The 27,950-nt window shown below is 38.3% G+C and overlaps 1 protein-coding gene across 3 annotated transcripts; it reads left to right on the top strand.

Annotated features, from left to right (window-relative positions):
• Window positions 1-22: 22 nt before the first annotated feature.
• cyfip2 (cytoplasmic FMR1 interacting protein 2) lies at window positions 23-27,583 on the top strand. 3 transcript variants are annotated; one of them, XM_058798314.1, is made up of 29 exons: window positions 23-166; window positions 10,178-10,327; window positions 10,423-10,512; window positions 15,196-15,273; window positions 15,700-15,801; window positions 16,146-16,327; window positions 16,437-16,533; window positions 16,766-16,894; window positions 16,976-17,080; window positions 17,172-17,260; window positions 18,840-19,077; window positions 19,160-19,452; window positions 19,525-19,672; window positions 19,758-19,911; window positions 20,030-20,186; window positions 20,541-20,637; window positions 20,722-20,798; window positions 20,905-21,013; window positions 21,136-21,255; window positions 21,464-21,663; window positions 21,756-21,843; window positions 21,942-22,085; window positions 22,193-22,283; window positions 22,760-22,890; window positions 25,459-25,531; window positions 25,619-25,713; window positions 25,976-26,214; window positions 26,315-26,462; window positions 27,071-27,583. In XM_058798314.1, exons 2-29 carry the CDS (start codon window positions 10,211-10,213, stop codon window positions 27,236-27,238), a joined length of 3,759 nt encoding a protein of 1,252 aa, XP_058654297.1. In that variant the 5' UTR covers window positions 23-166; window positions 10,178-10,210; the 3' UTR covers window positions 27,239-27,583. The 3 variants fall into 3 exon arrangements, with proteins under 3 accessions (XP_058654297.1, XP_058654296.1, XP_058654298.1); XM_058798313.1 differs by having other exon boundaries at window positions 22,760-22,893; XM_058798315.1 differs by lacking the exons at window positions 25,459-25,531; window positions 25,619-25,713; window positions 25,976-26,214; window positions 26,315-26,462; window positions 27,071-27,583 and adding an exon at window positions 23,746-25,452.
• The last annotated feature ends 367 nt before the right edge of the window (window positions 27,584-27,950 follow it).

The raw sequence follows: 27,950 nt of genomic DNA, 5'->3' as shown, positions 1-27,950 counted from the left end.
GCATGCACTTGCAGCCATTTTCTGCTCTTTGTGTGGGGTGGATTAGCGGATAGAGACCGAGCCCAGAGCATCAATTCTACTACACCGAGCGAACGCTATTTCTCACAGTTTCTCCCCGCTTTGCACTGACCGCCCGTTAGTTTAAGAGCGGACATGCAATTAGCAGGTAGGTAAATGTGATTATTTTCATGAATTACAGAGATGAGAGCGCTCGCTCGACGGTGCGCGAGAGATGATGGCACCAACCTGCGCGTGTAACGTTATTCCCCAACATGATGCTCAGTCATATTTTCACAACGAAAACGGCTTGGCTTTTATGTTGTTTCAAGCCAGCCGCCTTTATGTGCGCATTTGGGGGCGTTTTACACTAATTTGGTGAATATGGTTCATTATGATGGAGGTGCTGATAGCATCTCTCCGCTTTATGGGTGGGGTGAGGGGGGTGCGCGTGCACGTATCTCACACATCTCATATGTGATATAACGCGCTTTATCTATATTTGTTTACATTAGTGCACAGTTAGATTACCTAACTGTCAGTGTCGTTTAATTCCATTTTAAGCGCATTTTGGCATGTTTTTATCCAACCTTTCCGACCGCTGGAGTCCGGTGACTGGGGGCTGTTGCTAGGTTATTGCCAACAGAACCGTTATTTTGACGCCTTTGATGATTAAGAAATGCGCTGAATGACACATTAAATGACTGATTCCAGCTTTTCCCTTTAAATGCGTGGATGGGTTTTGCTTGTGTTATGATTAAGGACTTATATTTTGAGTTTTCATGTTGTAGAATTAGGTTTAGTAAACGCAAGCATGTAATTTATAAATGATCATTTGCAGCCTCGCGGCCAAAATAAACGATATAGTGAGGTAATGACCAGCTTATTGTACGACTTCCTGCTTATTATTATACTACTAGTTATGATATAAAAATGCACGAACATAAAATACTTATATAATTCAAAATATTTTGTTAAATTAGTTCAACCTTCCGCTAAGAAAAATAGGCCATTACAACGTAGACTGCTATTGACCAGCACTGCAACAATATTATAATTAAGTTATATGTTAATCTGCAATACAAGTTAATTTATGTACATCTCTTTCTCTGTTTTTCTCTCTCATTCAGCTCTTTTACCGGTTTGTTGTTTTTCTGAGTGACGTTTTCAGTTTCTTTCTTTGTGGATTTATAATCTAGCCATCTATCAAAGTTTTATTTGCATAAAATTAAAATAGAAGTCCCCCAGGGCCATTTTTACCACAGTCTAAAGCCATTTTGCAAAAATAAATTTGAGGCTGCGGAGTGATACGAGAGACATGATAGTAGCACCAGTATGTTGCCATGGTCAACTGTACAATATCCAGTTTAGAAAATTTACGAGGTCAAAAAAATAAATCTAAAAATTGAAATCCATGCAAAATAAGATCAATAACATGTATCTAGAAAATAGGGTAAATTTTCATTTCTTGTTGACTTTAACTTTAACTTCCTGCAGAATCTGTTGTCATTCGTTAAAGCATGGTCATATTATGCACAGGTTCCTTTTAAAGGAAACAAGGAACCACTAGTTTCCTGAATACTGATGAAAAATCATTTGCATTATTTTTACCTGCAAATGTAATCAGTGTTAAAATGCATGGTGTACAGCACTCATAATGAGACTGTTTCACCTGCTGTCAGAAATGATGCATGCCTAACTACATCATCAACCACATTTGCTTCATTTTTTCTCATCTCAGAGTCAGGAAATTACAATTGAATGATGCAATCATGAACAGTCCAGACTATGTGGAGGGGTTGTTTCAGTGTATCACGTCTGTAAGAGAGAATCTTTCAGTTAGCCATCAATTAAATGTCCCGCCTGCCTGTCTAGTAATTGTGGCTCGCAGAGAGGGCGGGAGTATGATGTCCCACCGAGTGGTGTGACCCAAATGTGACGCTCTTTCAGCAATGGAAGCTCTTATATGACCTTTGTGATGTCTAGCCCTTATTTATGTGGCTAGGCCAGTAATAGTCAGCTACAGTGCCTCAAGATGACTTAAAATTATTTAAAATAAAGACAAAAGCTGTGTGTGTGTGTGTGTGTGTGTGTGTATAAACTATATTCTCTAGGTGTTTCTATGCATTTTATTAATATAATTTTTAATAGTTTTGCTAATTTATAAAAGTTTTTATGTATCAGGTAGAAATTGTGAGTAAAATGTTTTTAAATATCCTCATCCTTAAAAGGATAGTTTACCCCAAAATTAAAATTGTCATTAATTACTCTCACGTCGTTCCAAAGCCGTAAGACCTAAGTTCATCTTTGGAACACAAATTAAGATATTTTTGATGAAATCCGAGAACTTTCTACACAAAATGTATTCTTGTAGCTTCATAAAATTATTGTTGAACCACTGATTTCACATGGACTATTTTAACGATGTCCTTCCTACCTTTCTGGGCCTTGAACGTGTCAGTTGCGTTGCTGTCTATGCAGGGTCAGAAAGCTCTTGGATTTGTGTTCCGAAGATGAACACAAGTCTTATGGGTTTGGAACAACATGAGGGTGAGTAATTAATGACAGAATTTTCATTTTTAGGTGAACTATGCCTTTAATCTCTATAGTCTATACAGTAAATCATAAACAACTAGAAAAATCAAGAGGCCTTCGAACATTATTGTGGGGTGCCTTGGAGTCAAAAAGGTTAAGGTAACCCCTGGGATAGACGATGGAAAAGCATGGATTTTAAATCCAGTTCTTATGTTAGAATTGGAACCCTTAATCACATGTTTGTAGTATCTCAGTGAAAAGCATGGCTCGTGCATTTATGTCAGTGGTGGTGGTGCAATTTTGTCATGCTCACATAACGTATAGGAATGTAGACAAGTGCACCCCACCATACAATGGGTATCAGCCAATGTGGGAAAGTTTATTCTAGTATCTCAGCATCCTTTCCCACAGGCACAGTCTCTACCTCTCTCTCCCTGTCAGATCACTTCTTCCACTTGGAACGTGGTGGTGTCATGGAAGATTTTTTCCAAGAGTCCCTTTTTGAATGACAATGATTCAGCTCTGAGGTTGTTATCAGTCTGAACATGTCTCACGCCACCTCACGTGATCCTTTTCAGCAGATTAAAATGTGCAGGAACCCCCAGGGCTCAAAGTACATCTGCTTTTTTATTTTTGTTCTGATGCAGACCAGCTCTGGTTGTTAAATATGATACAGTTAGATACGATCACTTTTATGAAGTGTGTATTGAGTTTTTTTTTTTTTTTAATTAGATAATCATAAAAAGTCGTTTTGAATATTTTTAAAATGACTTTACTCCAGTTAGGCTACAGCCTATGTGATTAGCCAATGTGTTCAATATTGAGGCAAGTCTCTCACGCAAGTTATTTATGTGCTGCTGCCTTTGTAGAGCCTTCCAAATTAGTCACTTGAGGTTCATGATGACTACAATGCTGCATAGTCTTTTAAAAAAAAAACAGTCTGTCAACACTTTTTGTACTATAGTTTTGTTGTAAAAGGGGGAAGAGATTTGAATTACTTGCACTTTTGGATGCTAAATATTTAAGCGAAATGTTTATTTTAGTCGTTATTATAGTGCTTTGATTCCATTCGGTTGCTTTATATAATTACATTAAAGACTGTTGTGAATGTGTTGTGTATGGCAAGTACAAATGTGTAGTGTATAAGCTAACTGGCTAATTTGTTAGTACTTAAGCTAAATAAAACAGACATAATTGGTCATTACAGTGTATTTCTAATGGCATTGTGATTTTGTAGGAATTATACTCAGGCACTAAAGAGAATGGGATCGCTTGGGGTCCTAATGGAGACCCAATTTCAAAGGAGGACCGATTTGTTACAACAACAGCTCCACCAGTTTTTTGAGTGAAGCTTAAGTTTTCTTTCAAGACAGAACTTGAACAAGCTTTGCAGAAGCAGCTCGGAAGAATAGGAGCTTCACATGTTTTAAAGTTCCTGCTGTTGTCTAAATAAAAACTCTAACTATAAAAATAGTTGCACAACATTGTGAGATACAGTACATAAATGCTGAAAGGAAACCCCACCCATTTTACAGGAGCATAGATGAATCTGTATTGTTAAAGTTCTGTTGAGCGTATCAGCATGCATTTGTTAGTGACTGGTATAAGAAAAATGGTAAGTGACATATTAACAATGGGCTGTTCCATTAGGAGCTGTTTCTTGTAGCTTTCACCACATACTAACTCAGTAACATGACTTTGACTGATTTGACTTGGCATACATTGTGCTTGTGAAGATCTGATGGTTCCCCTTCTGTGGCCTTCAGCATTGTGTTCAAGCGTTGTTTCCACCCTGACTTACTGTGAGAGGTCTGAGACCGGAGTTATTCTGTCATGTGATTCTGCTGTGACCTCCAGCCACCTGAAACTAACATAGGGTTTAACCCACCAAACCTTTTGAAAGTGCAGTTTAAAGTTGATGTGTGTAATTGTGATGTTAAAATACTTTTATCCTAGCTTAATGTGGACAGACAACAATAAGTAAGCCTTTTATAATTTGATTTCCCTCAAACTTTACCTGTTGAAAAAATTTCAAATTGCATTTGACAGCGATTGTAGAGCCTGCAGACATATTGTAAATTATTATTTTTGGTCATTTTGCTATTTGCTGTTTTTGGTAATTTTGTTTGCACAGTGAGTAGCCTTTAATCTGATCGTTGTTGCTATGATGCATCATCATTTTTCTCTCTTGCTGTTCACACTTCATAAGTTCCACTTAGCTCCTGTTTGTTACTGTTACTCATGAGAGAGCCCTTGTTCCATATAGGCTCCATATTTAATCCCATGGTGACCACAGGCCATCTTTCTTCCTGCATGTGACATGTTTAATGGTCAAACTAACACCATGTTTCCCTGCTGCTCTGTCAAGCTTTGATGAAGGTAAAGATTGAAAATCAGCCTCCTCCTTGGACAGATGGCTGACAGGCCACTTCTTATCGTCTGTTCCAGGACAAATTAATCATGCGTTTATTATGCATAAACATCCTATTTTAATTTATTGGCGCTGTGGCATAACAGATATGTTGGACATGTGGGCAACCTAAGTTTGAATCTCCTTTCTCTCTCAACATTTTTTCATCCTCCAGAAATAAATAAATATTCTTTTGACAGTTTTGCCTAATGCCGAGTTCACACTGCACGATTTTAGCCCGATTTTTCACTCGCCGACAGGTTTTGATAAATCGCCGACAAATGCCCGATATCGGAGGCAAATCGGAGCTCGTTCACGCGAGTGACAATCGTGCAGTGTGAATTACCAAAGACGCGATCTGAGGGAAATATTTGGCATGCTAAATATCTGGAGCTGTCGGCGATTCACAATCACACTGTGCAATGATTTCTGACTGAAAACTACATCACGATGACCTTCAGCCAATGAGAGACAAAGATACAGGGCAGAGGGAAGTTATTAAAATACTGATATGGTCTATATGTACAATTATATCATACAGAAACAAGCACAAACACTTGACCAGCCGCAACATCAGCATAACAGCATAACAAAATTATTATTTACCACTCTTTGCAGAACACAATCCCTGTTCCCTGCATCTCCCTCCTGCATAATCTGTTTTTGTTTTTGTAGCTGGAAATCAGCGCACAGACAATTTGCGGGCTATATTTTTTTAATACTTCCAGTCTCCCTTAAGAACAACGGCCTGACGCACGCAGGTTCTCGCGTTATTTCCTTATCACTTCTCACGTGTGTTTTGTTGTGAAACGTGGTTTGCGGATCAGACAGAGTTGTCGGGGATTCTTCCTATTGTGAAATCATGCAATGTGAAAGCCCCTGTCGCCGATCCATCGTGCAATGTGAACACAGCAGTGACTGAATGCTACCCCAGATAGTCACGCAGTGTGAAAACAACAGCGATCTGACGAGTTTGAAAATCATACAGTGTGAACTCGGCATAAGATTGTCCTATGCATTCTGCACAGGAGCAATTGAAGTACCGTCTAATTCAAAGCATTGTTTTTGTGAGGCAAAAGTCAAGTCAGCTTTGGTTTTAAAATGGGCATTATGTCTCACCAAACCACACTTCCTGAGAATGCAGGGGTCTTGAGATGCATTTGTAAAAGTTGTAAAAGCTATTTGTATCTTAACACAGCATTTCATAAATGTGTCATTCATGGTATTAGGCACTAAAAAAAAGAGAGATGCAACCGTAAACAAAAAACAGAAATAGTATCATGACTTCTAAAGCCACTTTTTGTAATATCTGTTGAATGGTACTCTTCTATATAATATAGTAATTTAATGTCATGAATTACTTTCATGTTTTTTTTTTGTTTTTTTTTAGGTTTTGTTATATTATATTATGTTACATTGAAGTGATTTTAAAGGGGTCATCGGATGCAGAATTCACTTTTCAAGTTGTTTGAACATAAATGTGTGTTGGAAGTGTGTGTACACATCCATCCTATAATGATAAAAATCCACCCAGTGTTTTTTTTTTTTTTAAATCCCCTTTCTCAAATCAGGCCATTCTGAGGTTCCTGTCAGAATGACGTAGTTCTGAACAGACCTCTCCCATGATAGTTTATTGACAAGCCGTTTTACCTTAGACCTGCCCTGAGTGAGCTGTAAATAATCCGACTGCCATTGTGTCGACTCCGGTGCAGGGGAAGACAAAATGTCTCAGATTAAAGGGATCCTATTATGCTTTTTCACTTTTTGAATTTTAGTCAGTGCGTAGTGTGTATGTTTGGCCATAAAACGATCTACAAAGTTACAAATCTCAAAGTCCACTCCAGAGGGAGATATTTCATTTTTTAAAAATCCCTTTTCAAGAACTACAACGAATGGCTCGTTTGGACTACAAAGTTGTTTTCCTGTATTTGTGATATCACAAATTGGTCCATTAGAATATCATTAAAATAAATCCCGCCTATGGAAATTAGAATGTTTGGGGGGTGGGGAGAACGCTTGAGCACTGCACATTTGAAAATCGAAACCCGATGAGGGTGTTATATCACTGTATTTCTGAAGGAAACCGACTCTCTTCAGAAAATTTTGGATGTCATTTTCATTTCATCTTGCATGTGATGTCTGATAAAGCAGCATTTGTGAGCGCAGCTCTGCTTTGTGTACAGCGTTACCGGGGGAAACCTCGCTCTCTACCACTCAAACAGCCCTCCTGCTGGCAGAGAATGAATTTGCATATATATGCCGCCACAAATAGTGTAAGTCTGTGGGACTATGGTATAAATAAATTCAACTGTATAACAGTTTCACTGCAATTCATGTTATACTGTTAGAATTAAAGAACAATAAACATAATATATATTACCGTTGCACTTATCTGTACATAGTAAATGCAGTTATTTTTAAGCTGTTGTTGACATCCTGTCTAAAACGTGATTTAGCCAAAAAAACAACAATAACGTTACGTTAACGTTATATCCATGCATGCAAAGGTTCTGCGCGATCCTCTTGTTCAATATTCTCAAGGTTTGAATTGATATGGCAGTACTGACGAACTTGCTGTTTTGGCAAGGGGCAGGGCTGTACTGAAACACCGTCTAAGCTGTTCACCAATCACAACGCACTGGGACAGCTAACCAATCACAACACATTTCGTTTTTCGGAAGGCGGGCCTTCATCAAACCCGGAACTAATTGAGCCGTTTGTGCCAGGCTGGGGAGAAAGAAAGGTATTGTAATAATGTAAATTATGTCAAAAATAATGCGATTCTTGAACCACCAAGCATGAGAGCATGTTCTAGTACACCCCCAAAACAAAATCAACACTTTGTAAAAGAGCATAATAGGACCCCTTTAAGCGATTGAAGTGCTTTGTTGTTGGATGTAATAATGAATATAGCAGTCGTCACTTACTCCTGACATCTGAGCCACTGAAGACACAGAGGATTAACGTTAACGTACTTTCGCTTTGAAGTGAATGCGCTGATCCGCAATCTTCCTAAATGCATCTGTGTCTTTTATAAACCATAAAAGAGAGCTCAATTCATTATTCATAGCTTGTTGTGTATGTACAGTCGAATTCACAATTTAAAAAAAATAAATAAAATTTTGGCTTATTCACGTTAGGACTGGTCTGAATACCATTTTTTGAGCTTCGAAGCTTCGGTAGTAATCAACACCGAATATTCAGAGCGAGGGGGCTGAACATATTCTTCTCTCTAATAAAGGCAGGAGTCTCTGTGTGTCTGTCTTGTCTGTTTGCATTTTTATTTTGTCGAGAACTGTTCATCCAGTCGACTTCACACGTGGCGAGTGTGTTGCTGCGGACCCAAGGGAGTGCAGTGTGGCATTTTGGTGCAATATGGAGACGCGACATGTTCAGAAATAATAAACTACAGAACAGCGCGAGCCGGAAGCGGCGCGCCTCAAGCAGGCAGGGCTTATATGCTCCGAGAACAGACACTGCACTAGTGATACAAAACACACAGGTCTGTTAAGAGCATTACTTTTAATAAGGTAGCCTAACATTTTTCTAACAAAAAAATCACTCCCAAATCAAAAATTAGCATCACAGTAATTACTGACACTGTAAAAGGTAGGCTATTTAAATAAAAGAAGAACGAAAAATAAATGAACTGAGTTCAACGAACTGTAATAAATAAAGAACACGGTAACATACTTTCAATAACAGCATCACACATTTTAATTAATGAACAGTTTAAATAAAATTACATTTTTATGACTGCTGTATTCGCAAGTATTTTCCAAGCAAATTAAGTGCACATAGTATAGAGTATAAAAGCAGCTCTTTTTTTTTTACACCAACAATATAGGTATAACTTGATTTTGTGGTAGGCCAGTTTCAAATCGCATATTTGGCACACTGCCTTTGTCTTGTTCTCACTCAATTTAAAGTGCTCCTACACAGCTGAGGTCTTCAGCATTTTTGTCTTCTCTTCCAGATAAACTGTATCATGACGTTCATGACCTTCACTCATGGGCGATTCATATTCAAGCGCAAATGAGAACCGTTTCGTGGGGGATGCCAGGTGTTCGGGTGAAAAAAAAGAAAAGAATATTCGAATCTCAAAATTGAAAATCGAATGCCAAACCACTGAACGAATAATCGAATATTCTGGTCCAGCCCAATTTCACGTAAACGCATTAGGCTGATACACAGGGCAACTTTTTGAGCAATTTTGCCGGGCAACTTTTTTTGAGCAATGTTGTTTGGACATCAGCATTAGGTTATGTAATAAAGGTGACATATCATGAAAATCTTAGTTTAGTACTCACTTGCTGTGTGACAGCCGCTTCGGAAGCGTGCACTCAGAAAACTCTATATATCAGAAGTTTAAACTAATATGGTTTAAAACGCATGATTTCAGCAGGATAGACATGATAATCAGAACCAAACAGATGGTTTTTTTAGTGAAGTATCTGAGATATGAGCTGTAAAGGCACAGCCCTATTCTGGAAAAGGGGGTGGGGAGCAGGAGCTCATTTGCCTTTAAAGATACATAGATGAAAACAGCGTGTTTCTGCTTCCACTCAAAATAGGCATTTTCAAAATTATATAACAAATGATCTGTGAGATATTTTGAGCTGAAACTTCACATACACATTCTGGGGACACCTGAGACCTATATTACATATTGTAAAATGGGGCATAATAGGTCTCCTTTTAAGACACATGATGCTTAAATTGCTGTAGAGGATTATGAAATTTTAGTGGTATCTAAAATTTTAAACCTTAAATATGGTGATTTATATATCGTTATCGTGAAATAAAATGGCTCCTATCAGGATTTGATTCATATCACCCTGCTTTATATTATTTTAAATATTAATTTGATTTATTGACAGAATCTGTGGCCTTAATTAATAATCATTTTTTAAATAAATCGATATGTTTCTTAAGTAATAAAATTAGCACAACATTCATAACATGTAAAAGTTTCATTAATTATTTTTCTTGGAATTTGCTGGCAGCCACATCAGTGCTTGTGTTTGGAGACTAATTGAATTCCTCCAGTGAAACCGAGTGAAAGACTTTAACTAGAGAGATTTCTTCAAGGTCATGACTTTTTTTCTTTTTATTTCTTTCTTCTTTTTTTTTTACTGTTTCATAGACTGTGTTTCAGTTAAACATGGAGTTGAGAATCCTTGTCCAGCATCCTTGTCTGATGGTGTTGAAGCTCATTGTCATTGTTTGTTTCAGATTGGGCTGTTTTGTGAGTGAACCTGTGTCGCCATGACAACCCACGTGACCCTGGAGGATGCGTTGTCCAACGTGGACCTGCTGGAGGAGCTTCCCCTCCCAGACCAGCAGCCATGCATCGAACCCCCACCATCCTCCATCATGTACCAGGTACATTTACACGCGCATTTTGTTATATTTGTTGTTGGATGTAGAGTTCACAGTAAATTTGGACATAACTGGACTGACCTTCTGTCTGTTACTAGGCAAACTTTGACACCAACTTCGAGGACAGAAATGCGTTTGTCACTGGTATCGCCCGCTACATTGAACAGGCCACTGTGCACTCCAGTATGGTGAGTAGAAGGAGGACTTTGTGAAACAGCACATTAGAATTGCTGGTCATGTGACCAGAGCAGCAATAACGAAAGGATGTTGCATTATAACAAAGCTGCTCTTTATGGTTCTTTCTGAAATCTTTATCAGAAGGGCACTGAGAAGCAGAAACAGTCATTCAGTTTATCTGATGTAGGCTTTTCTTTGTTACAGCAAAATTTAAATCAGCCCAGAGCAGTGCAGTTCCCTTTCCAAAGCTTTTACTTACAAAAACAAATTACCATGACATTACCATAATGTGAGCTACCATAAAGAGACCATGCTACCGCGACTGTTAAGAGCTGCTCGACGGTGTTTAGTGTCCAGCAGCAGCGAGCCGTCAGCACAGCTGAAGAGTTCTGCATTCAAACGGACGCATAGGCTACAGCTTGCCGCAAAGCACCGGCAAAAGTAATTACCATAAATGTGTCCGGGGGAAATAGTAAGGAGATATTTGAGTTATTTACTAAGAAACTAGTGTTTTCTGAGTCCGTTTCGCAAGGATGAAGTTGCCGATCCTGACTCGCTATCTCCTCATTAGATGCACCTTTAGAGAGAAGTGTATCTTTATGGATTATGATTATAATGAAAGTTTTTGTTTTCCATTTGTTTTATTTCATTAAGTAGTAATTTAAAGCTTAATATAGATAGCCTTTATCATGTCTGTGAGGCATGTAGGCTGTTCGCTGAGTTTTTGTGAAGCACACCTGTTCAAGATGAGATGGCAGAAAGCGCATGTTTGTTTTCTTTATTTTATAAAAGCACAACGCTTTGTTGATATTGCGAGTGCACACAAATAAAAGTAGACTCTTTACAGTTCCGAATGATGTATTACTCTTACCTTTTATGAGCAAAAATGACAGCATCTCCACTGAGAAAAATCGTGCTGGCGTCTCCATTTCCTGCTAAGCGTGCTTTACCTTCCACTCTCTGCACAAACTATTGGATATAGCGGACATTTATCTATGTTTAGCGTTTAAACATTGTCATATGCTTGAACTGTTTTATATCTATAGATTTTATTTTTTATTTTTATTTTAAGTCGTGATGATTTGAGAAGGCTAAATTGATCAAACACAGGCTACGATCAGCTTACTGTATGCTGCTGGCCGCTTGGTCTTTCTTTAAAAAACAAATACTTATAACGAACAATAATGCTCCAAACGTTTTTCTAAATTAACTTAATAAAAAACTAAACAAAATATAATCACTTTGCCATTACATACAAAACTGAACTATTTTAATAGCTGAAACAATATAAGCTGTTTTGGGAGAAGGGAGAAAAAAGACGGGCTCGGGTCTGACTCGGGCCGGTAATTCTGATAAGCTGTCGGACACGAGCCGGGCTAGGGCCTGAGCGTCTCGGGCCAGGGCCGGACTAGGGCCTAAATTTGAAGCCCGTGCAGGGCTCTACTCCTTACCCTAAACCTAAGCCTACCCACTTCTCAACAATATAAAACACAAGCAAATGTAAGTACAGGCACATGTATTAATCGCAAAAATTGACAACAAACTGTATATTGTATATGTCTCATTCAAAAAATACACATGACGCAATCGGTTACGAGATACACAAGATCCAATGCCATTTCACGATCAAAGCTGACGTAACGCTTACTTCCTCGGGCGCCAATTTTGAATGTGCACAATAAACAGACAGTTTTACGTCAGATTGCGGATGAAGGCAGTAATCAATAGATTAAAATTTTGTGACTATGTCACAAAATGCCATGAGACTGGGTTGGAATAAATGAATGCATTGAATACATGAATACACAGTGAGAATGCATTAAACTGATCAAGAGTGACATTTATAATATTACAAATTATTGCTATTTCAAATAAACGCTGTTTATCTGAACATTCCATTCACTATAGAATCCTAAAAAAGGAATCCACAAAAATATTATGTCGTGAACATTGGTAATAATAAGAAATGTTTATTGAGTGCCAAATTAGCATATTAAGCCCTATTCGGACAGGACTAGTTTTCTAAACTACGTTTGAGTTTCGTTTCTTATCACCTGACATCTGCGATTTTCATGTACCAATTCGGACGGGACTAACATCTCTGTTTTTATTAAAGAGGTGGGAGGGTCTGTTTTGTACATCTGGGCGTTTCAGAGATCATGCGCTCTGTATGCGTGCATTGCGTATAGTCATTCGGATTGATTACCATTTAGTATTTTAATCAGTTTTACTATGAATACCATGGTGAAGCTATATGGCTAGTATAGCAATAGTGATCTGGCTCTTGATTTTATTATTGTTATTGTTTTTTAGCAAATATCAAATGTGTGCGCGGTAAGAGCGTCTACGGTCATTCACGTTGGCCAAAACACACAAGGAAACGCATTGTGAAAAAAATATCAGCTGGCAATCATAGACATCGCATTCGGAGGGGATTAGTTTCCTCAGAGGATCACTGAGTTTGCTGAGAAACAGTAGGTAATTTGCTCTGGAATTATTACAGAGGTTGTGTGAGAAAAACACAGACAAGGCAGATTCGGACGGGATTAAAATCACCAAGTACATCTGTGAAACACAAATTTCTCTAACGACCCCCTGTAAAACTAGTCCCATCCTAATAGGGCTTTAGAATGAATTCTGAAGGATCATGTGTGACACTGAAGACAGGAGTAATGATGCTGAAAATTCAGCTTTGTATCACAGGAATAAATTACATTTTATTCAATAGTTCTTTTAAATTGAGAATATTTCACATTATTACTGTTTTTACTGTATTTTTAATCAAATATATGCAGCCTTGATAAGCAAAAAACAAATAAATACCATGGTATATGAATGATACAGTGGCAAAGAATAAGTACCAGTAGTTATTATCTGCTTCTGTCATGGTATTGAAACAGTGCTTTTTTTTCTTAGGTTTTGTGACTTTTAGACTTGTATTTGACTGGGGAATTGGGAAAATTTGGAATAGTTACGGATTTAATGAATCCACTTTAATGAATCAACTATTAAACGGTTTACTACAAAAATGTTCCTTTTTAACTATGGCACATGAGCACTTAACAAAAGCCAAGTTCAAACTTAGACTGACTTGACATACAATTTTATCCCAAACATGGATTGTGTGAATTTCTGAAATGAACATCTCAAACCATATCAACAGATTTGCAACAGTAATGACTATTTAAGGGTCAGGCATGTGAAAGCTGGGCAAGATGTTTTGTGCTATATCAAAACCCCATCAGTTTCAATTCTGTTTTAGCAGAGGCAAGAGCGCAGGACAAACACCTTTTCACAAAGACACCCTTGTTTATGCTTGTTTTGTACAGTTTTGTTTCTATGGGGGTTTGTGCTGGATAGAAATGGTATTGAAGGAGCTACTCCACCTCTTCCTCTCACAGCTCAGTGGCTCGTGGATGTGCGTGGACTGCCAAACAGGAGCGCATTACTCAGTAAAACAGAGAATTCCTCAAGAACTGGAGGTCCTGTTTGCTTCAGCTACCTTCTGCTAAAGCTCTAATGAGCGCATAGATGTGGACTTTGTATGCTATGCATAAGTGTCTGGATGAATGATGTGGTCTCACTAAACTTGGATTTATGAGTAAATACAGTGTTTGCAAGGTGAACAGTGTAGACCTGTACTTTCCTCATACCTCGTGCTTTATGTTCTTTGTCTCGTCTCACTTTTATACATTTAAATCACCTTAACATACAGACTCTATTCAGATGTTTTGTAGATGATTAATTGTAAGTTCGACAAGTCCAGTGCTTGCATTGATGAACAAAGGATCACACGGGGGTCTGGGGAAAAATTCTGAGAAAAGAATTAAAAATCAACTATTTAAATGAGTTAAATTAAAATGTAAATTTTTATTGCACATTTTATTACTTATGACCATATTACAATTCCATGCTTCTCTCTATATGCTAAATTTGAAATTAATTACAATTTCTCCTCCAAAAAATTAATTCATAATCCTATTGACATAAAATGCAAAATAAATAAATAAATATTCTAAGTAATATTTAATACAATATTTATAATTTATATATATATATATATACTGTGTATATATTGTGTGTGTGTGTGTGTATTTTATATTTATTTATATATGTATTTTATTTATTTATATATATATCCAGCTGTTTCTGAAAAATACAAACTTGTATGATCAGGATCAGATAATTTTGCAAATATTTAGTTTGCAAAGCCCTTATTGTAATACTTGCTGAATGCTTCTGAATTGTGATTTGCAGAAATCCAGGTTACATGATTTATTAATGGAAAGTAGAGCATAATTAGGGACTCTTATACCCAGTCTACAATAAAATGTATGCAGCGCGACATGACAAAACTGAATTGCTGCCACTCTAATCAGCGGAACTGTCTAGACTCTAAGGGCTCTGGTGATTCAAATTTTGGCGTCTCTCCATTTCTCCCTCTGTCTATAAACTTTATATATCATCATTGCTGCCTTGCAAGTGCTGATAATTCCTGTAAGAAACCCAGATCTAGTTATACTATGTCACTTCCAGCAAAAAAGTGTTTGATGGATCGTTGTTTCTAAGCATGAGGTCAGAAAAGTGATTTACCGCACATTTACACAGAATTCGCAGGAGATTTTATGGCTGGTTCCTGTAATTTAAAGTTTTTGCTAATTTTCCTCTTTTTCAAACTGTGTTTTTCTTCTCAGAATGAAATGCTGGAGGAGGGGCACGAGTATGCTGTCATGCTGTACACCTGGAGGAGCTGCTCCAGAGCCATTCCTCAGGTACACAGACACATGTGACATCCAATGCAGTAACAGTGCTCCGATGTGTGGTGTATTCTCAAATGCATGCACGATTTGGCCTACTGGCCCACATACAATTTTACTATCAGGTGTGTCATGGTGCAGAAGAGGAACTCAATAAGAATGGGCTAGAGTATCATCTGTCGAGTTTTATTGAAGTTTGTGAATGTTGCTGCCAACATTCACAAGACTATGTGTGAAGCCCTGTCTTGTTTTTTTATTAAGATATGCTCTCTGTCTGAAGAGAATATGAACCCTTTTTCAATTGTTTATCTAAAAGATATGATTGAAATGACCCAGTTCAACAACATGATTGCCCTGCACTCACTGCAGGGAAAAGGCTCATTATTCATAATCTGAGTTCTGAATCCTGCCGGTTTAATGATGCCCTCTTGTGCATATCAGGTGAAGTGCAACGAGCAGCCAAACCGAGTGGAGATCTATGAGAAGACTGTGGAGGTTCTGGAACCTGAGGTCACCAAGCTCATGAAATTCATGTACTTCCAGGTGAGAGAGGAATAAATCTCTTTGAACTCTCTTCACTACTTATTAATCCCTAAATGTCACGATTATTCATCAAACAAAAACTCTGATAGGAAAGAGGGAGAAACACTCGTTGCTCGTTATTTATTTCCTATGTCTTTATTTTTAATTACTTAAAGAAGAAACAAATACTTTAAGTTAACATTCCATTTAATTTCTGAATATTTTTATTCATATTTAACTTTTCAAATAAAGGAGTGTATTAAATAAGTAGCATAGCATAGTTTTTGCTGTGCTTTCAAAATTGGTATTGAGAGTTGTGACATTTAGCTAGTACATGGCTTTAACATTGATGTCCCTCTTTCTAGCGCAAGGCCATTGAACGTTTCTGCAGCGAGGTAAAGCGACTATGTCATGCTGAGCGCAGGAAGGACTTTGTGTCTGAGGCCTACCTCCTCACTTTAGGAAAGTTCATTAACATGTTTGCTGTGCTGGATGAACTGAAGAACATGAAGTGCAGTGTTAAAAATGACCACTCTGCTTACAAGAGGTATAATGGTCATGGTTAAATTTTAAAAGTGTCATTAAAACACTGTGATGTACGCACATATATGCAATATTTAAAAAAGTTCCATGTTTCTTCTGTTTCTTCTTTACAGAGCAGCTCAATTCCTGAGAAAGATGGCTGACCCACAGTCCATCCAGGAGTCCCAAAACCTCTCTATGTTTTTAGCCAATCACAACAGAATTACACAGGTATGTTTAACTTCAAATATGACCATGTTTATGTTAAAGGAATAAGCAATAAGAACTAAACACAAAACACCAAAAAGGAACTATAAAAGTGGTCAATATAGCTTCTGTAACTATACATTAGGAACAAGTGATTCTTCATGGACAGTCTTGTCTAACCCCCAAAGCTTCTCTGTTCACCATTCATTTGGACATTTGCGTGCAGTGTGTCATGTTTTATGTGATGTTTGTCCAGTGTCTGCACCAGCAGCTGGAGGTGATCCCAGGTTATGAGGAGCTGCTGGCTGATATTGTCAACATCTGTGTGGATTACTACGAAAACAAGATGTACCTGACACCCAGCGAGAAACACATGCTGCTAAAGGTGAGCGCATCCGTTCCTGCTGAAGCTTTTTAGACTCGGCTGAAAGATCTTTACAAATGAAGGCATGGCTCTGTGTTTCAGGTCATGGGCTTTGGCCTATATTTGATGGATGGAAATGTCAGCAACATCTACAAGCTGGATGCAAAGAAAAGGATAAACCTTAGCAAAATCGATAAGTTCTTTAAGGTGAAGACAAATGTTCTGGTTCTCTTGAAAACTGACTTTTTTTTTTTCTCACAATCCTCTTGAGTGTAACATTTGTTGCTTGCCTTCACAGCTTCAGGTCGTGCCCCTGTTTGGAGACATGCAGATCGAGCTGTCACGATACATAGAAACAAGTGCTCACTATGAAGAGAACAAGTCTAAGTGAGTGATTGACTACTTAAGATAAAAAGCACTTAATGAATGACATGATCTTGTAAGTTCTCTTGTTAGCATTACCTGACTGGTTGATGAAATATTCAGATGTTTTGGCTCAGTAATTATTATTTTTTAAATATATTGATACTTTTATTGAGTATCAAGAGTTGCATCAAAAGTGACAGTAAAGACATTTATAATTAGAGGTCGACCGATTGATCGGCAGGCTGATAAATCGGGCCGATTTTTGGCATTTTTTTAATTAATCGGCATCGGCCGATTGTGCTGCAAATTAGGCCGATTTATAGGCAGGCGCATCTGCGGGCAGCTAAGCACGGTTGTGTTGTGGGACGCCGTACCGGAGAATCTCTCTCCCTCTGAGGCTGCGTGAGACGGAGCAGCTCACACCTCGCAGCCATGCCTTGTTTATACAGCTTCAGCTAATGATGCCAGGGCCGTGCATATCATATTCTTAAGTGCAACAAGTCATTTGCATGTGAAAGTAGAAACGCGTGGAATTAAGACGAAACTTCTGGGCTGATGATAATGATCTGGGCACATTAACTTTCCTCATTAAGTGTTTCTGTGGGTCCGACAATAGCCTCCACAATGTCATCGCTCGTGGCCAGTCCACTCTCAAGCAGTTATGAGCAGCAAGCTGTGTAATATGAGTCAACTCTTTTTATTTTTTATATCACTAGGGCTATTTGACTTGCAGCAGTGTCCAGTGTTTCCCATACATTTTTATTTGTGGCGGCTCGTCACAATATCAAAACTGACCTCCACAAATAGATTTTCAAAAAGCCTCATACTTCGTTGAATAAACTGAGCACTGCACGTTTCAAAATTAAAATGCACCGGGTGTTTTTATATGAATGTATCTTTGAAAAGAACCGACCATCTTCAGAAAAGTTTGATGTCATTTTCATTTCATCTTTCCTGTAATGTCTGATAAAGTAGCGTTTGTGAGCGCTTATTTGATTAAAGGTGTTACCAGCGAAACCGCAATATCTCCCGCCCCAACAGCGCCTCCTGCTGGCAGAGAATGAATTTCGGCCAAAACAAAATCGGCATCATATATTGGCTATCGGCTGCCCTGATTTCTAAATATCGGCATCGGTCAGAGAAAAGCCCATATCAGTCGACCTCTATTTTTAATGTTTTCATAAAAGATTAAGATTTCTATTTCGAATAAATGCTGTTCATTTGAACTTTGTATTCATCAAAGAATCCTATAAAATTGTCAACGTTTCTGCAAAAATATTAGGCCGCACAGCTGTTTTGAACATTGATAATAAATGTTGAAATAATATAAATGTTTCTTGAGCAGCAAATCAGCATTTTAGAACGATTTCTGAAGGATCATGTCACACTGAAGACTGGAGTAATGCTGCTGAAAATTCAGTTTTTACTTGATTGGAATAATTACATTTTCAAATATTAAAATAGAAAATAGTTATTTTACATCGTAATAATATTCCACAATATTACTGTTTTTACTGCATTTTTAATCATAAGAGACTTCTTTCTAGAAGTGTACATCTTTTTAGTAGTCTTTTTTCCTCTCTCTCTTTCTCTCTCTCAGGTGGACCTGCACTCAGAGCAGCATCAGTCCACAGTATAACCTGTGTGAGCAGATGGTGCAAATCAGAGACGACCACATCCGCTTCATCTCTGAGCTGGCGCGCTACAGTAACAGTGAGGTGGTGACTGGATCAGGGCTGGACAGTCAGAAGTCCGATGAGGAATACAGGGAGCTTTTTGACCTGGCACTCAGAGGACTGCAGCTTCTGTCCAAGTGGAGCACTCATGTCATGGAAGTGGTACGTTTGAGATCATTTAAACAGTTTTTAGCATTCCAGTTCTCCATCTATCTCGCATTTGAACTGTCTTCTCTTCCTCTAGTACTCTTGGAAACTAGTCCACCCGACTGATAAGTTCTGCAACAAGGACTGTCCGGGCACAGCTGAGGAGTATGAACGCGCCACACGCTACAACTACACCAGCGAAGAGAAGTTTGCCTTGGTGGAGGTCATTGCTATGATCAAGGGTCTTCAGGTCCTGATGGGCCGGATGGAGAGCGTGTTCAACCAGGCCATCAGGCACACAATCTACTCTGCCCTGCAGGACTTTGCACAAGTGACCCTGAGAGAGCCACTCAGACAGGCTGTGCGCAAGAAGAAGAACGTCCTCATCAGGTAAGATGTAAACCACATAAAAAATACATCCTTTTTTTTGTGAGCATTACTTATCTACTTGCTTTCATATAGTGTACTTCAGGCAATTCGTAAAACCATCTGTGATTGGGAAGGAGGAAGAGAACCTCCTAATGACCCCTGTCTGAGGGGAGAGAAGGACCCCAAAGGAGGATTTGACATCAAAGTTCCTCGTCGCACTGTTGGCCCCTCGAGCACACAGGTCAGTTAAATTGCAACATAGATGATATTTAATGCTATTTGTACAGATTGTTTCTGAGTAGTATGTGTTCCTCCCTGTCCTGTAGCTCTACATGGTGCGCACCATGCTGGAGTCTCTCATCGCTGATAAAAGTGGCTCTAAAAAGACTCTTCGTAGCAGTCTGGATGGCCCCATTGTTCAGGCCATAGAGGACTTCCACAAGCAGTCTTTCTTCTTCACCCATCTCCTGAACTTTAGTGGTGAGACAACAGCAACAGTTTTCTATATTGCAACCGTATCATCTTTATATGTCAATATAGACTATGAAATATTGCATTCCTTTCATGATGTTCTCATTCTCTCCTGACTGGCTGTCAGAGGCCCTGCAGCAGTGCTGTGATCTGTCCCAACTGTGGTTTCGAGAGTTCTTTCTGGAGCTCACCATGGGCCGTCGCATCCAGTTCCCCATTGAGATGTCCATGCCCTGGATCCTCACCGACCACATTCTGGAGACCAAAGAGCCCTCCATGATGGAGTATGTGCCACATACACACAGTTTATACTGGTTATTAAGCTACACTAGCATTCAAAAGTTTGGAGTCAGCCTTATATTTATTCTGTAAGGATGTGTTAAAATGATCGACGGTAACAGTGAAGACATTTATAATGTTACAAAGATGTCTGTTTCAAATAAATCCTTTGAACTTTCTATTTATCAAAGAATCCTGAAAAAATTGCATCACAGTCTCTGTAAAAATATTATGCGGCACAACAAGTTTCAATATTGATAATAACAAGAAATGTTTCTTGAGCACCAGTGTATATAAACACTGACTAATTGTGTCTGTCAGATTGTAGCATTTTTGAGATTAATCTTTTTTTCCCTCAGATATGTGTTGTATCCGTTGGACCTTTATAATGATAGTGGTTATTATGCCCTCACCAAATTCAAGAAGCAGTTCCTCTATGATGAGATCGAGGCTGAGGTAGAGTGTCACAGACTTGTTTATTATTGTCTTCCATTCAAAAATATTTGAATAAAAATTGAAACGATCTCTTTTTCATTATAGGTCAACCTGTGTTTCGATCAATTTGTGTACAAGTTAGCCGACCAGATATTTGCCTACTACAAAGCAATGGCTGGAAGGTAACAATATCCCTGTCTCATCTTAAATGTTTCTCAAGTTCAATTTCAGAGGTCAAATCAAAGAAATGATTCTGCTACAGACATTGTTTCTTTCTCTTTCTCACAGTGTCCTCCTAGACAAACGCTTCCGTGCGGAGTGTAAGAACTATGGTGTGATCATTCCATACCCGCCTTCAAACCGCTACGAAACACTGCTCAAACAGAGACATGTGCAGGTGTGACATTATACCGATAACCGATAAGAATGGGCAACTCTGTTTTAATGTTGAGCAAACATACCATCACTCTGGATACTCTGTAAATAATAAATCTAACAACATGTTTGTGTTTTTTTTAGCTGCTGGGTCGCTCCATTGACCTGAACAGATTGATAACCCAGAGGATCTCAGCAGCCATGTACAAATCCCTGGATCAGGCCATCAGCCGCTTTGAGAGCGAGGACCTCACCTCCATAGTGGTGAGAAACTCTTGCTTTTAGACCGTTTTGGTATTTGTTGTCATCATAATCAGTATTCTTTGGCATTACAAACATGCAGACAATTTGCTTACCCATTTGAACATTTCGATATTAAAATAACAAAGGTGTCTTGTTTTAGAAAATCAAAGACTCTAAGAACTTTGGAATATTCATTAAACTGAAATTGTTTTGCTCCTGTGTGTTTCAGGAGCTTGAATGGCTGATGGAAATCAACAGGTTGACTCATCGCCTGCTCTCAAAGCACATGACCCTGGACAGTTTTGACGCCATGTTCCGTGAGGCCAACCACAACGTGTCTGCTCCATACGGCCGCATCACACTGCATGTCTTTTGGGAACTCAACTTTGACTTCTTACCAAACTACTGTTACAATGGCTCCACCAACAGGTTGGTGAACACAAGTTATAGATACGAATTCGTACTAATGTGGTTCAATATAGATGACAATGTTGAGAAAAGTGTTGAATCTCACGGAACAGGTTTGTGCGGACAGCCATTCCCTTTACCCAGGAGCCTCAGAGGGACAAACCTGCCAATGTCCAACCTTACTACTTGTATGGCTCTAAGGTCTGTAGCTTGTGATACTGGACCGAAGACTTAAATGTGTTACATACAGTGTGCTAGAGAACATTGTCTGTTTTTAAACATCTCACTCTGTTTTTCAGCCTCTGAACATTGCCTACTCCCACATCTACAGTTCCTACAGGAACTTTGTGGGTCCTCCGCATTTCAAAACAATCTGCCGTCTTCTTGGTTACCAGGGCATCGCTGTGGTGATGGAGGAGCTGCTCAAGATTGTCAAGAGCTTGGTATTTTGTCTCTCTGTACAGTGTACATGTAGTTTATTTTTCATGCACTCCTCTTTTTTTTTTAACATCTCCTTTTTTCATTTGTCCTGTTCATCTGTCTTTTCCAGTTGCAAGGCACCATCCTGCAGTATGTGAAGACCCTCATAGAGGTGATGCCCAAGATCTGCCGTCTCCCTCGTCATGAGTACGGATCACCAGGTGAGATCAGAACTAATAACACTCCAGTTGTGTCACAGTCTAATAATGAGTACAGTGACCAAATGTATTAGCTATTATATTCTGGTGCCGTATTGCACCATCAGAGTTCCTCTACCTCCCCTAACTCCACCTGTCTAGATCTACTACGGTATTTATGTATGCCTATTCATGCAGCAGCATATCTTACATGCTTCCATCAGAGTGTAAATGGAATAAATACAAAGAATAGATAAAAACAAAAGTATAAAATCATGTGCACTGTAAGCCTCTTTTGATGAAAGTGTCTGCTAAATGCTTAAATGTAAATGTAATTATATTAGAGCTGTCAATTTAATGTGTTCATTTAGTACAACAATTTAATTTGTATAACACTTTGTAAAACATATTTTATAGCTTGTTAATGTTAAGAAGACATATGAATGTCAGATCCTAGCCTGGAGTGTTTTTGATGTTATATAATGTGGAACATTTGTCAGGCATCCTGGAGTTCTTCCACCATCAGCTGAAGGACATCATTGAGTATGCTGAGCTCAAGACAGATGTGTTTCAGAGTCTGAGGGAGGTGGGCAACGCCATTCTCTTCTGTCTGCTCATCGAGCAAGCTCTGGTGAGACCCCCTCTGACTTGCTCTTCCTTTTTGCATGACGTAGTGTAAATGCATAGTTGATCGTTTATCGCTTTACTCCTAATTAGTTGGTCTAAAACCTCATCTCAAAGCTGATTTCTGTTTTAGATTTAGTCTTTCAGACCTACCAACCTGTACAAATTTTGTGTATTTTGACCTCGAAGTACAATTAGCTATAAGATTTGCAACTCCAAACTACAGAAAAATCTAATGCCGCTTTTGTGTTCAATGAGGCAACTAAAGTAGAGAGACTTTTTTTTTTTTTAACTTTATTTTTCCTTATAGCCTTATGCTAAAATTGACTGTAAATCCACATTTTAAGGCTGGTATTCAAAAATATTGCTTTCTCAGCGGGTTATCCCTCTCTCAACTATATATTACAGAATAGTTTTCTTCATGATATGGGAAAACAAGTGCAAAGCAAAATGGTGCGAAAAATGAACTAAGCTTTGTACTATTGCGGTTCTCAAAATACTTTGCCAAGGTTGGCAGGTCTGACCTTTCATAAAATGCCTTGTTTTCTTCCGAATAATTATGATTTGCTATATGCAAATATTTTTTGTAATGAAAGCATCCTATTGGTGCACCAAAATTCAAGGCCCTATCCTTGACGTGACTCAGCCTGGCTTTGCTAATCAGCTGCATAAAGAGGCAGATTTGAATTTGTAGAAAGTGTGTGTTGTACTCTGATGTATATGCCAGTGTGTGTGCGTTTCTGGATGTGAATATTAATGAATTACTGTGTGTATGTTAACGAGTGTGTGGGTGGAGGACACTGCTGCCATCTGCCCCTAAAAAGCAACTTTATTTCTCATTACACGCTGGCAACAACTACAGGTGGTAAGGAATTAGGCCTCATTCATGTAACCGAAACCACAAACTGACTGAACGCACACTCTTCCTGGTTTTTATACTTTTTCTTTAGTCACTTTTGTGCCGTGTTCTGCCATGGATTCAAGGATGCTAGTGTCACCGAGACAAGAGAATAAAACCCGAAATGTAGTACGGAGCTGTGAACGTCTGGACTCTGCACACTCCCACTTGGTTAATACAAAGAGGCTTGTTTAGGATTATTTCCTCTAAAGCAGGGATCCTCAAATCTGGCTCGCGAGATCCACTTTCCTGCGGAGTTTAGCTCTAACCCTAATCAAACACACCTGAGCATGCTAATCAGTGTCTTCAGGATCATTAGAAAATCACAGGTAAGTGAGATTGATCAGGGTTGGAGCTAAACTCTGCAGGAAATTGGATCTCGCAAGCCAGATTTGAGGATCACTGCTCTAAAGGAAGTCTTCCTTGCTTTCATGGCAGTCACGACTCCTCTCTGGCTGCCTGTGACGTCCTGTGCTGGTGCACATCTGCTTCCATACACTTCTCTTCTTCTGACTGTAACTCTTCTGATGCCTGTTTCTCTTGTGTTTCTGTTTGGGTCTCTCTCTCTGAAGCATAGTGAATGTGTCGGATGATCATTGCACGCTGATCTCTCATTAACATTGTTTCTGTCAGGATTCTCTTCTGGTCGTCTCTCTCTTCTTGTTTGGGTGTTGTTCGGTGCTTGTTTTATTCTTGTGAATGAAGTGATTTTTGCTCAAATATGTGTACCTCATTGATTGCCATAAGACCTTTATACTTTCATATTGCATTTAGGGTTTACACCACCTGCCACAATAATAATTTAACACATATTTTTTATCTTTCTGGGTTTATATCAGTAAATATTGATGTAGAGATTTAATAAAATGCATATTAATAGTTAGGGATGTGCAAACCTACATTTTGTTATCTACAGTTGGTGGATTGTGCATCCACATGACCAATTGTTTTGTTCCGAAACATCTAGATGGAGTACAACAGACTGAAACATAGAACTTTTTTTTTTAAGTTAACATCTTAAATGTTTCTCAAGGCATAAAATACTGACGGAAAAAGTGTCGCATGTCGCAACAACCAAGGACAATCTGCATACATGCACAGACCGACATCAAAAAATAGTGTTAAATGAATAAAATAAAGAATATGCCACCCTTTAACCAACATGTATATGTAACATAACATATATTTATGTAAAACATTTTATTGCACAAAACTATCAAAGTTCTCACAGAAATATGCATATTATATGTATATATTTATAAATATATAAATATGAGACTATTCCTGATAATAGGAATGCTGTTCACTGTAGGTTAATTAAAGGAAATTGTTTCAAGTTGTTTTGAACGGTTTCGAACTTTGAGTAGATTCAGAAAGTGCTATTTATGATCAAATTACTGGATGAGATCCTTTTATCAGCACTATATTTGGTATAATCAGTTACCAGTATTCAGACTGAGCTTCTCAGTCAACATCAATTCTACATAAATATCATCATATTTAGGATCAAACTGTTACATTTTCACATTTTCATACATATTACGACTAACCCATTTTCACACTGTATGTGATGTTTGTTCTATGTAAAGCTTGATTAGGATTTCATTTAACAGTGTGATAAAGAAGCGTTTTTCATTCATTCCTCCTCGTGTTTTTGTGTTGTTTGTTTGAACTCAGTCACAGGAAGAAGTTTGTGACTTGCTTCATGCTGCACCGTTCCAGAACATCCTCCCAAGGGTCTACATCAAAGGTGAAAAATTACGAAATTAAGAGATCTTATAGATACATATATAACTTTATACCTGCTGAAATCTTCCTTTAATGATGAATTTTACAGAGGGGGAGCGACTTGAGGTGAGGATGAAGAGGCTGGAGGCAAAGTATGCTCCTCTTCACCTGGTGCCCCTCATTGAGAGACTTGGGACCCCACAGGTGAGGCACTCGCAGATCAGAACCAAGTTGCTGATTAGCAAATCATATTTAACACTAGCGCATTCATTTTTTTTAAATAAAAATGTTTTGTAACATTGTAAATGTCTTTACTGTCACATTTGATCAGTTAAATGCCTTTTTGCTGAATAGAGTAAGAAAAAAGGAGTCTTACTGACCCCAAACTTTTGAATTGCTAATGTAGGTTTATGCATCTATTTGGTCTCCATTTTAACATATGTTTTGTATTTTAATAATATTTTAGCAAATTGCGATAGCACGAGAAGGAGACCTGCTGACAAAGGAGCGTCTGTGCTGTGGTCTGTCCATGTTTGAAGTCATCCTGACGCGCATTCGCAGCTTCCTGCAGGACAATGTGTGGCGAGGCCCTCCCCCCACCAATGGCGTCATGCATGTGGATGAGTGCATGGAGTTCCACCGCCTCTGGAGCGCCATGCAGTTTGTGTACTGCATCCCTGTGGGCACGCACGAGTTCACTGCAGAGTATGCATATACATTCAACATAGGTGTTTTTTATAATAAGTGAGCACTTGATTTAGGTTTACATCAGTAACTGAAATGTTTTGGGGGGTTTTGTGTTTAGGCAGTGCTTCGGTGATGGTCTGAACTGGGCTGGATGTGCTATTATTGTGCTATTAGGACAACAACGTCGCTTTGACCTCTTCGACTTCTGCTACCACTTGCTGAAGGTCCAGAGGCAGGATGGCAAAGATGAGATCATTAAAAATGTGGTACGTTTCTGATTTCATAGACTTGAACTATTAAAAAATTACATAAATCATTGCAGGAAACTCTTAACAGTCTGCAATGCAATATACACTAATGTTCATTTTTTTTTTTTAGAAATTCATTATTTTTATTCAGCAAAGATGCATTTAACTGATCAAAAGTGGCAGTAAATGCATTTGTAATGTTACTAAATGTCTGTTTCTGCTTTTTATTCATCAAACAGTACTGAAAAAAAATGCATCATGCTTTTTACAAAATTATTAAGCAGCACAAATGTGTTCAAAACTCAATGTGTCTTGAGCAGCAAATCAGCATATTAAAATGTTTTCTGAAGGACCATGTGACACTGAAGGCTGCTTTGCCATCATAGGAATGAATAACATTTTAAAAAATATATTAAAATAGAAAACAGTTTTTAAATTGTAATATTATTTCACAATATTACTGTTTTTACTGTATTTTGATCAAATAAATGCAGCCTTGGTGAGCATAAGAGACATCTTTCAAAATCACAAAATCATACACACCTCAAACTTTTGAAAGGTAGTGTAAATGTTCCAACTTGTAGATATGAGCTTCTGTATTAAATGTTTGGTCGTGTAACTTTCAGCCCCTGAAGAAGATGGCAGACCGCATCAGAAAGTATCAGATTCTCAACAACGAGATCTTCGCCATCCTCAACAAGTACATGAAGGCTGTAGAGACAGACAGTTCTACTGTGGAGCATGTTCGCTGTTTCCAGCCTCCTATACATCAGTCTCTGGCCACCACATGTTAAACAAACTTTATTTGACTTCCAGCTATCCTATTCTTCCTCTGGTGTGACATTGGTCTCAAACGTAGTGTACAGGGCCTTAGAGCTTTCAAGATTGCCTTGGCTTTATTTAAACAAGAGACGAATCTCCAGTCTCGCCACATGGTTAAAAAAACACAGTAGATTTCTCAGTCTGCCCCAGCTGTTCTCTAACCCTTATGTATATCAACACTCACTGTCCGTTTTGAATGAGATTTGAAGTGAACCACTTTGAGAGATTTAGGACTGCCGAAAATATTTCCAAGTCACCAGAGGAAGTTTTAACAAATGTTGTTTAAGTTCTAGTTAAAAAAAAAAAAAAAAAGTAAATATAAATGACTTTTGATTATAAATAACTATTAAGAGAAAACATGATTAAGTTTTGTTTTGTTTTTCTTTTTTTAACCTCATGCCCATGCAGATTTCATTTATAATAGTATTTGCATGTACCTCACAAATTCCATATATCCTAATATTCTTTGTACTGTAATATACAGACCAAAAAGCAAGAGTACAAATGGATACAAATATCCATAATAATTTCCCCCCTTTCTAATTCTTTTATGGCCAGAATTGTTTACAGCATTCTGTTCTCTCTATTGTATTACAGCACTGGTTTACAGATCTTTGCATTTGTAACATCTATCATTGTAAATGTTGCGGTTTGAAGCTGTCAAGAATTGCGTGTAGTACTTGT

Source organism: Onychostoma macrolepis, chromosome 14, assembly GCF_012432095.1.
Source record: "Onychostoma macrolepis isolate SWU-2019 chromosome 14, ASM1243209v1, whole genome shotgun sequence".
Taxonomy (NCBI): Eukaryota; Metazoa; Chordata; class Actinopteri; order Cypriniformes; family Cyprinidae; genus Onychostoma; species Onychostoma macrolepis.
Note: the sequence above shows the minus strand (reverse complement) of the source record. Positions and strands in the feature narration are given on the sequence as shown.